This window comes from Neodiprion fabricii, chromosome 2, assembly GCF_021155785.1.
Source record: "Neodiprion fabricii isolate iyNeoFabr1 chromosome 2, iyNeoFabr1.1, whole genome shotgun sequence".
Taxonomy (NCBI): Eukaryota; Metazoa; Arthropoda; class Insecta; order Hymenoptera; family Diprionidae; genus Neodiprion; species Neodiprion fabricii.
The window spans coordinates 36355194-36367384 of record NC_060240.1 but is presented as its reverse complement, the minus strand read 5'-3'; the positions used below and the strand labels follow the sequence as shown (position 1 = coordinate 36367384).

The window sequence follows — 12191 nt, the reverse complement described above, 5'->3', positions numbered from 1 at the left end:
AATAATCCCAATTCAGCGGGGTTTCAAATAATCAGAGCTATTAACAAAGTTAAGTTCGCGTCACTACGCTTTTCTGTGCAAAATGTGTTGGGTCGCGAAAATCTGTTGATGTTAAAAATATTCGTTACCCTTCTAATAACGCGATGCTCCTAACAATCACGATCGCTATCCTACCTTTCCGTGGCTTAATTCAAAGTCTTCTCAATGTACGACTGCACAGGTATACAAATTTAAACCTTATAGGATACATTGGAAGCAATAAGATTTTCGAACTGACTGTGAAGTGAAAACAAAATCTACTACCGATATACATATGAGGAACGCTTTGACTGGATTTAACGTTTTTGCTTGTTTGCAGAATGACCATCTTCTGTTTTAAATCACGCACGTCCTCGCATCACAATTCTTTATTAAATAGCACACGGATATATTATTATTACTATTGTTCTAATTGTTACGATTATTTTAATTAAGTTAATTATTGGCATAACTTCCCAGAAAGTGAGCTTTCAACATAAATCTTTAGTAATTTACTTCGATCCAATATTCTTCAAAATACCAAAGAATGGCATTTACAATTGTATATCTATATGTATATATATAAATATATACAGACATACATGTATTGAAAACAGAAGGAAAAAAAAACCCATAAGAACAACAAAGATACGCATACGAGTAGTTGGCTCAAAATTATCAAGGGGCGGATGATAATATACTCACCTTTGTGGGTGAAACGCTTTCGGAAATTTTCTTTCTTACGCGAGTAGAAAAATAAATGTTACAAATTGTAAAGCCATCCTTTAATCTAAGATGCGTTACATGTATTTAATTAATACAGAATATCATGAATTTATAGGAATTGTCGAAATATTCGTGCTGATTACAATTACGTACCTCTGTTAATAAATTGCCATTCTTTCGTATACGGTATAGCTGTTAGTTTATCGAGAAACGCCTCAAATCTGTCAAGAAACATACTGGACGAAACTTTGGCATTTATCGGACCACAACTGCATCCTACTTCAACGTAACAACTGCAAGTTCCTTGAACGAAAGAAATAAGGCGCTTCGATCGTAAACATATACATTATTATTATTAAATCCGAATGAAATTATTATTCTTCATCTACGTACGTGTTTCAAAATACTATTATCAATATTAGTCCTAAAACGACAAACAGTCCCATTAATTTTACTTTATATACATACATATATATATGTATATAAACCAAGTGGTATTTGATGTAAATGCGAACCTTTCCACGTCGACAAGAAAAATATTGCGATGTATTGTCATTGATTTTTATAGAACCGCAAACTAGTATGTATAAAGTTATTGATTCACACGAACAAGAAGTAATTCAACTTCTGAACTACTCTGTACTACCTTCTCTCTATCCAGAAAATATTTTTCAATTTTGAATAGAGCAGGATTTTGGATTTATAATATTTATATACATATATATGTATATATGTGTATATATACTTATATATTATACTATATGTATTTAGCGATCCGTTTCTTTCACAGTAATAAGGTTCATAATAATTGTCATGCAATACTCTACAAAATTAACAATAATATTAATATTATTGATGATAATAATAACAATAATGATAATAATGATAATAATAATAATAACAACAACAACAATAATGATAACGTTAATAATAACCACAAAAATGAATAGATAATTCGTAGTAGTAATAATAATAATAACAATATTGAAGACATTATATGTAGTTGTAATATATAATTAGTGGTTTCTTACATATTTATGAGAATTCAATGTGCTAGAAAATTGAAGAATTATTGTAATTTTCGCAGCTCGATCTTACAATAGTTGCTAATATATATATATATATATGGACAACTTTCTTGGATGTCAGATTGAATTGCAGAAAAATCTGAGTGCAATATATTATACATGTACGTAGTAGGAGCGTGATCGAGATAAATGTAAGTGCGTGTATGTATACAGACGCAAGTGCAGATGCATATAATCTTGAATATTTATCTAGAAGAAAAGCAAAATTATGAGGCAGAGAAGGAGGAAAGAGAGCGAGAGCGAGAGTGAGTGAGAAAGAGAAAGTAGTTGGCAAGTGATTCAAATATGCTGTATATTAATATATTGTTGTAAATATCGCGCGCATGAGTCAGGAATTATATATCAAACCGAATGACCCAATTTTTTGCCTATAGGTATGCAGCCTAATATAACGTAGTCCAAAAATATTCATTATACATTATGTGTAACAATTGAGTCCGCTGTATTAAAATGTTTAGCGATTGCGTTTACCTATCTCATAAATTTATCATCATCTTTCAATTCAGTCTGATACGTCTGTTCAAAATTATCCGCGATCGTATAATGTTCTACTTAAAAGGTTGAAGAACAAAAATGACAAAAAAATCAAGAACCCAAAATACTTGACGAAAAAAAATAAATAAAAAATAAAAAATAAAAAAAAAAACAAAAACAAACGTACAAACCAATATTTTAATACTTGTAAAACTGAACTACAATAAATATTATCCGTGCACGAGCTGGTCCATTCGTACGATATCTACGATTAGCCTCTGATAGTTAGGTCTAATTCAGCCTGACAATGAGATAATATATAATTCATAGAGTTTGCGGATCGAATAAATTATAATTTCAAATTTTTGCGCAAAGTATGATGCGACTAAATAAATTGATTACCATTGCAATTCGATAACGGTATATGTATACCTTCGTCAAGGTATGCACGCGTAACATAGATACTTACTCTTAATATTTCTGCTAATAATAATAGTAATAATAATAATAATAATAATAATAATAGTGATAATAATAATAATACAAATAATATCACAGAAGGGTACTAATGTCTTAATCCTACAAATCAGCAATTGCTAATAGTTTACGTTTATCTGACGCTGGTTATATGTATACTTACGAATAATTATCGAGGTAAAATCATTCATTCAATCGGATGACCCGGATCTGGGTGACAACGGAGTTGAGCAAAACATCCTGTTCCTAATGTTTCATCAATTCTTAAATGTAATATGAGTCTTAATAGCTTATTTCTACTTTTTCATTAAATATGTAAATTTATTATTACTTTTCATTTCATTTTATCGTATACTTGTTCTTTTTACATCGTCTTTTCCTTTTTAATTTTCTATTCGTATGCACATGTATCAGAAAACTCTCACCGTTCTTATCACTTCACACATCCGCGTATAGAGATGCAATGTAGAAATCCAAGAAAGTCTTCAATATTATGCACTTTGTAGCAGTTGCACATCAATTTCTTTCAAGCAATCTAGTAAGTGAAGACCTATTCAATTTAATTGCTTTTTCGTGATTCTACTTTGTTGTCGTTATTACTGTCATTGATGCTGATGTTGTTATTATTGTTGTTATTATTATCATTATTATTGTTATTATTATTGTTATTATTATCATTATTATTATTATTGCCGTCGTCGTCATCATCATCATAATAATCATCATCATCATCATCATCATTTTTGTTGTTGTTGTTGTTATTTCTGGTGTTGTTCTTCTTCTTCTTCTTCTTCTTCTTCTTCTTATTATTATTATTGTTATTATTATTATTATTATTATTATTGCTGTTATTACTGATTTCTGTAACGAATGTTTGTTATGTCACATAAAATATTATGATTGAGCTTATGCTCATTATGTAAATAAACATTTTTATTTTATAATTTTCGTTTCACTACTTGATTCTGGGACAGTTGAATGTATGTACGTGTCAGGATATGCTTTATTCTGCCGTACAGTGATTTTGGTGACGATGATAAGGATTGAGAAAATAATACATTCATAGTTTCTAAACGACAGTTAAAGATAGTTGAATAATTTTAATATTTGTAAGTATCATTTAAGTATGCAAGATACTAGGATTAAAATGTTAGTATATTAAAAACAAAAAAAAAAAAAGAAAAGAAAACAATGATATATATGATGGGTATAATAGTTAGTAGTGGACAGAGTGTCACAGAACTGTTGCACCAGACAGAGTTTATAGATAGTTGATCAATCAATATAACTCACAATTTACAAATTTGTTAATGCTGAGAACAGAAGAAGATCATGATTATGATCTGCCTCGCTATCCTCGCGGTCATCGTGGCAACCACCATCGGTGGATACTTTGGGCTGTGAACGACTCTCAGGTAAATTTGTTTATCTTTATTTCTTACTATCACATTGTACAGCTGCTATTCGTATTGTTCCAAACTACATCTCGCGTATCTCTGTGCACACGGTTTTGTCAAATTTATACAATTCACCACGACGAGTCCAAACGGTTTCTACCTAAGTCAGTATATTTCCATCCTCTGAGGTGTCTCGATGTCGTACGATTTTTTAAACTGAAATAAAAAATGATCCTCCCGTATGAGTATCGGAAAAGTTTTGTCATTTTTTGACACAGAACATGCGCGCGGATGTAGGTACGAGTAGAGATCGAGGAACAACGAAGAAAAATAAATACTCGATTTGTTTCAATTTTGTTTTTTGTTGTTTTTTTTTTTCAGAAAAAGCATAGTGCGTCTTAAATGTTTGAGGAGCTGCTGCGTGGATTGTGTTGTAGTCCAAACAAGAGCGACCGTACATTTCGGCGAAGCGTGCATATCAGTATCCCAATACGCCACCGAGACTGCTGAAATCATAATTAATACTAATTTCATTTCATTGCTTATCATTTTCTCAAACACCCGGTCATCACAATGTTATAGAGGGGTAGTATTAGCCTAGTGGTTGTTGAGTTTTGTTGATGATATTTTGTATTGAACGCAGCTTGCAATATTCGGTGGGTCAGCATTTGAGTATATTATAAGTAATAGCGAATTAGTTTATAGGGCACACTTCGTACTATAAAACAATGACGATGAGGCATCGTTACAGCCGGTACTGTTTATACATCGGCCAATCTGATTAACGGCTAGAAAAACATGCCTAAGAGAAAAAATTCCGGGTCGTTATTTAACAATGATGTTTCAGATTTCAATTTTTCTTCGTAATGTAACAGTATACCTCTGTTGATTCAAATTTATTTCTGCAATCATCTATACTATTTTATTCTCTATACAATGCAAAGAACTTGAATCAATTATTAACATCCTTTCCCTCTGACTTTAAACGTCCGATGATTATTTTTATTATTATTGTTATTAGCTATTGTTATTACAGATAAATTTCCTGCAAATCCCGAGGAATGATTGAATCTGAAATATGTATACGCGCCGTTGTTTTATCGTGCTGGTCACCATAAATTAAACCTTTTGCTGCAGCAATAATATTATAATATTAGGTGTTATAAATAATATTATTATTAAAGAAAAGAAAAGAAAAAAGAAAAAAAAAAAATTCAAATGAATGAATAAATATAATAATAATAATAATAATAATCGTATTAACGAGGGAATACAGAGAACTTTTGTGTATTAACTATGATATTCATGTATTAGTTTCTTCAAAAGTTACTGATATATGTGATATCTTACGTATATGATATAGTTACACAGTGATCATTGAAAATCGCAGTGAAATAGAATATCTATTTACCGACGATGATCATAATGATGATGATGATAATAACCAATTTAAACAAATAAAGTGTCATGTTACGTTCTGTTGAGGATATTATATAAACTTTGAGGCGTAATACACTCAAAAAGAGAGAAGAAGGAAAGAAAAAATAATGATTAATAATTAATAATTAATGATTAATGATTAATAATTAGTAATAATAATTAATAATTAAAAATGATTATGGGTTATTGTTTAAAATTATATAATAATTACAACTATGAAATGATGAAAAATATACGTTATAAATAATTCAATACAATATTATATATCAAGCTCACCTTGCATTGTACAGAAAGTGTAATTGTTAGTCTAGGTAGCTATGTTATTACCTATTATACATATACATGTCTATATATATATATATATATATGTATGTATATACATATATATACGTATATATATATATATGTGTGTGTGTGTATGTATACTTATATTCTATCATATGTATTAAATTAAAGTTGAACCACTATCTATCATTACTGTTAGATCAGTCATCACATGAACATAACATGTACGGACAGTTCAATACTCCCGGCCGTATAATTCAAATGTTACGTCATGCGAAATTGATAAAGAGAAAATCTGAAAGTTAAATGTGCCGGTAACGTAATATATCTATACAATGGATAATTTTTGGTTAATTGAGTTCAATTTTTCTGTTTTCTACTTAGAACACGTGATCAGGTTCGAAGCACGTAAGCTTCGTGTATACTAGTCATTTTTCTATATGATTGTTTCGTAGGTTCCTTGTAATATTTACACATTTCTTATCCCTCTAAAATTATTGTAATAGTAAAATTTTCAATTGCACCAGAGGCATATTAAAATTTCTATACTAACAAAGAAGCAATTCGTTAAATATATTCTTCGGTGTTCACTATGATATATTATGATATGATATGATGTATAACAACCCATAAGTACAAGTATCTTATTAGCTCTTGAAGGTAAGAATATGCAGTTGCTAGGTCCTAAGAATAAAATAAATATGGAAAGAGCACCGTGATCAGGTCGATTGATACGTTGAAAGGGGAAAAAGTATGGGACGAACCGACAAAGTTTAATAAAATAGAAAGTTCAATCTTTTTCTTCAGTTTTCCGACAGGTTTATAAGTTGTTTTCACACACGTTGATCTTACGGCAGCAGAATTCTCTCAAGGCAGCTTGAGCGAACTCCTTCGTAATCGATTGTGAGATGACAAAGCTCTTTTCCCATTGATTATTTCTTCTGTCAACGTAATTCCGAAATTTTCAAATTCCCGGTGAGTTATCATATATTTTGTGAAATCTAATTAATGCATTATACCTGCCGATTCAAAGTGACAAAATATTCAATCTACGGTTATTGAGATAAATTTTCGAATGTGATGAGATCTTACAGGTTAATGCTAAATTTAAAGTTTCAAACTTTGTAAATTTTGAATGTAATTATATTGTATTATTATTCAATTAATAATATTTATTAGAATTCAACGATCATGTTTAGGTAGCGGGCACCAATGGGTATAATAACTCACTTTTATCGAAACTTACCGCAAGAGAATACGTCATTCTGGTTTGTCAGTGATACCTATTTCAAGTGCAGCTGGACAAAAATGTATATTTTCTCATTCTTGCTCGCACACAAATTAAATACGTACCGCGATACACCGCGTGAATTTGAGATTGTTGAAAACAAATATATTTCAACAATTATACGGAATAGAACATTGATGCATAAAATATTTTTGTTGGGATAGACAGACCCAAAAGTTTTTAATAATTTCGGAAGAAACCCAAGAAGTTTTTTCTATACATTAGCAACCAATGGTGCCCTTATACATATTAAAATACAAATGAAAGGAAGGAAGAAAGAAAGAAATAAAGAAAGAAAGAAAGGCGGAAAGAAAAAATCACATACTAAAAGTTTAGCCAGAGTCCTCTGACAGCCAGAGCTCGAATAGACGGTAAATATATTAGCCTTAATCTCATATATTATAGTTTAGTGTAGTGAAAAATTCATCATATAGGAATTGAGAGAATACGTTACTTTCTTATATCGATAGATAAGTTTACGAGTATAAATATACAATTATTACGTCTATTACATTACATTATCGATGCACAATCACAATTGTGTATCGATGAAAAGTTTGGCCTAAATTTGATTTGTTAAGGTTGATGGTGCGGTGTGTGATTGGGTCGTGAAATTTATTTAGCGTATCGCAGAGTTCAGTCGTAGAATCGGAACTCGAAAATTTTCGCAAGATTAATTCTGCTACCGAACGTTTATCAATCTCAAACCCCTCTTTGTGCGCCGCACGCAATTTTTCATTTCAATCTGATGAATGTTTCCGATTAGTATCTTTTCATTTATAGCTATTGCTCACCTCGTTGTTATTCACAACTGCAAGATTCTTATCGAATTTCACATCCTTCCATTCTGATGTAATCGTCTAAACGCAATGTATCGGAATCATAAATGTGAATGTTTCTATGACTTCATTGCCCCAACAATACTCCGTGAATAGAACAGGAACAAAATGACACAGCGCTATGTATAGTCTCCAACTGACAGGTGATTTGTCTTCCTTGATCTCATACTTCAGAATGCGTTATAGACGGATAAGTATATCAAATTTTTTTTCTTTTTTTTCTACAAAACCCAATCGCTTTCATCGGATTGTCGTAAACCGAAAAGTGTTTGCAAATGGAAATTAATGCTTAACAATGCCAAGCTGGTAACGAATAAACACAAGAAAATACAAAAGAAAATGTAGGTGCAGTCAACCTCTGCACCTCACATTATATTTTATTGCATCATAGTGCATTATGCACTGATACATACGTATTGTTATGTATCGATATAGTGCCGATGCAATACGACCTGCAGTCTCTATTTTAGAAGTGTTTTTTTTTCTTCTCGGCTACACTCATAGCTACATAAGACAGACGGCTATACATATAATTATTGTAATTGTAAATTAAAGTCGACGTATCCTGATGAGGCCGTCGTGTTTATAACAATAAGTAATCCTACAGTGGTCAAGTCAAAAATGTAAAAAGTGGATCATTTATATATATATATATATATAAATATATACATATATATATACACATATATGTTTTATTGCATCCGCACTATTATTCTTGCTATAAAAAGGCTACTTCAATAACCTTATATGCGTGTCAATTCCACTTTCAACTAAAACGTAATTTTTGAAAACGTTAAACAATGAAAATAAAATTTTTAATTAAATTTAAAAGTTAATGAAAAAAAAAGGTTGCATAATACTTTGGTGTTGATGCGACAAAGTGAGATTATTGATTAATTAAAATTTAAAGGGAAAACTAAATTGTAGCATGAAATTAAATAAAAAAAAAAACGAAAAAAAAAAAAAAAGAATATGAAAAACTTTTTATCGTAGATATTTCATAGATGAATGATTATCAGATGAAAAATAATGATAAAAGAAAATAACAGACAATTTAGAAAATGAAAAAGAGCAAGGAAAATTTCTCAAATAAAAAATACTGTATTAGAAATTACTTCTTAATAATAAATCAATGGTGTTTTCAGCCTAATATATATATTATACATGTACATGTATATATATACATATTATGTCTCGCACCTTCCGGGAGCGAGTATATTATATAAAATTTTTCTCATATAAATCTTTCTTTTCAATGTTATAAATATATATAATATACACTGTACAAAGACGGCAATAATCTTAAAACACTTCCATAATCATTACTTACTTAGGCGATTGATTATGCGCATTCAAAGTAACAATTCTGGGAAATGTCACCCCGTATGACGTCGGCAGATATTACACTTCATATGTAGTCCTCATACGTTTAATACATGTCAAGTATATTATATGTATATCTCTACCCGATACCTCGCGTGCATTACGCAGTCACCGTGTAACACCTCGAATGCTATAATATGTGCATAATTGATAGATTGAAATTACTAGAAACAATTAGGGAAATGTTCGTACAAGAACACCAGGTCAAAGGTGATGATTATGGTAGCTGGTATGTGATCAATTGAATGTGCCCCTTCATCCTGTATCCAGCACAAATTAAAAACCCTGTATGGATAGTGGTAGGCCTCAATTGCCCTGAAACAGGTCGACTGTACTGTAGCTAATGAGATAAAGAGCACATTATAGGTATTGAGTTTTTCCTATGGAAATGATAAAATGGCCATCCGTACCTCGCGTAGTTTTCGCAGTCGAAAACGAAAGCGAGCGGCCCACATCTGTTTCACCCCGTCGATCGTCTCAAATTGCTGCACGTTTCGTTGGAACATAATTTGTCAATTCCATAGAAAAATATTCAATAAATTAGACATCGAAAGACAGAAAATATAAATTTGAAACTCCCAAAATACTATACATACACGAAATAAAGAGATTGTAGAAGTCATTGTAAAATTATATTCTTTTACGTTTCGACTCACTCTTTGCTAGTCACCGTACTATATAATATCTGCTAAATATTTTCCTCTATATACTCGTCATAGATAGAGAAGAACTTACAATTTGAAAGTCTCATTTGATTTTATATAAGTATTGGAAAGTAATTATACAACCGCATTATGGGCGACGTGTGAAGGTTTCGGTGCCAGAGTGGCCTCGTCCACATTGTCGATAAGCATAATTTTGAATTAGCTTAGGATAGTTGAAATGAGCCTTATCGGCAATGTGGGTTAGGCTACTCTGCTACTGAACCCTTCACATCTAGACCGCGTTGCATTTACTCGATACGAAGTATGATCTAGCCAAGGGAATTACAAGGGTGCAGTACAGACTATATATACTATATTAATACGGCAGGATGCTGAACGATAATAGTCGAAGCAACGTTGAATCACATCAAAGGCGAAAAAATGTACGACAAATCCAAAGAAACTCATATACGGCGCCTCTGTCTCCTGTCATGACATCCCAGATATTTCATTCGGTATCGAGGCTTCTGCAATGTCTCGTAATTATTGTTTATTATAACTTGACGCAAAGCTTCATCGGGATTCTTTCGGCAAATGATTTCATTTCTGTTTGCAAAATAAAAAACACAACCGCTGCACGAACAAACTGGGCAAGAATGAATAAAATTACGTATGTCATTGAAGAAATTAAAAATTTATCCATACGTGTATTATTTCACAGACTTATTACGAGTACGATTCTGAAACGGAGCGACCATGCAGGAGACGAGGTGCCCCTCACTCTGGCGTTGTGACTTGTAGCACATAAGCCCCACATTGCGTACTTTATCTAATTCTTCTTCTTTTTGCGTACTCGGTATGTATTTACGTATGTATGTATGTATATGTACAAATGCATACGCGTGTACTCGCGGCAATTGAAAACTTAAAGAAAGGAAAGAAAAGCCAATGAAATCAAAATTAAATATTTGTAATCAATTAGGAAGGGGTATTTTTTACTTCAGAAATTGTAAATTCAACGTAGGTATATATATATATGTGTGTGTGTGTGTATCTACTGCGAATATTTACGATAAATTGTTTCGAATTTGAATATTGCTTTTGAATTGTAACAAAAATCGTAATATATTTGAAAAGATTTTTGGGTATTCGGAGGAAGATGACGAAAAGTTCACTGTGCTCTGCTGTAACACATATAGTCTTCATATAGTATGCTAATATTAATATGGTTATTACTAACTGTATATACAACAATCACAACAGGCTAATAAACTATATGCAAATCACCACCGATCTATCCATTGAAATCCACGTACTTTGCACGCATATACATTATTTTACCTAATGGTACATAAACACTGAAACATAATTTCCACGAATTGTCAACCACAATACCCACCACTGGAAATCAACTGGAATCGCGATATTTGCAAATTGAAATTGCAACGGAAACATAAATGAATGTACACGTTTTGAGAGCTCGCTGGCATTAGTGACAAATGATAATCATGAATTAACTTCCATACCCATAGCAATTCATATTATTGTTTTGTTTTGAATGTTCGTCATTGAAGCATATATATATACTTCAGATTAATTTTGACATTAGAATATACATCATATACACATATGTGATCGTCAAATGCTGTATTCGAATCATCAAACGCTCATGATTCTAATACCGTAAAACGAATCCTCATGATCGAGTGTCGAATGAATCAAGTTTGAATGAGTTCAGTTGATCCAAGGCACCTACATGCTATAAATTTATGTAAGAGTTTAAATAGCGAAGTTAGTTGAAGATACTTGTAAATACACAATCTTCAGAATTAGCACATGTCTTCAGCGTTTCGTGAACAATCTACGAAAAATTGTACTTATTGGATCATTTGCTATTACACTGTCCGTAAGCACCAATTTAATTCAAGATTTGTAGTCCCATGATTGAACTGTATTCCGAGAGTCGAAAGTTGATACATAAAATATACTATACTTCTGTGAAATGTACATTCTGAAATTCGAAGTAAACTCAATCATAATATCTTCGATCAACCGTTTCATCATTTATCCCAAATTACTTTTCATTTCAACCTTGCTGCGCAAAAAACATGCGTCGAAGAAGCGTAATTTTT

General features: G+C 31.5%; 1 protein-coding gene across 3 annotated transcripts in view; it reads left to right on the top strand.

The window, feature by feature from the left end:
• Positions 1-12191, top strand: part of LOC124174907 (syntaxin-1A) — an 86003-nt gene that overhangs the window by 71167 nt on the left and 2645 nt on the right. Inside the window, exons 9-10 of one of the 3 annotated variants that reach the window (XM_046554543.1) lie at positions 4107-4198; positions 4562-11345. The exons of the other annotated variants lie outside the window; for them this stretch is intronic. Of the exons in view, the coding sequence (XP_046410499.1) occupies positions 4107-4187 (81 nt within the window). The 3' untranslated portion in view covers positions 4188-4198; positions 4562-11345. Of the gene's footprint in view, positions 1-4106; positions 4199-4561; positions 11346-12191 lie in introns of those variants that run through there. 3 annotated transcript variants of the gene reach the window in all.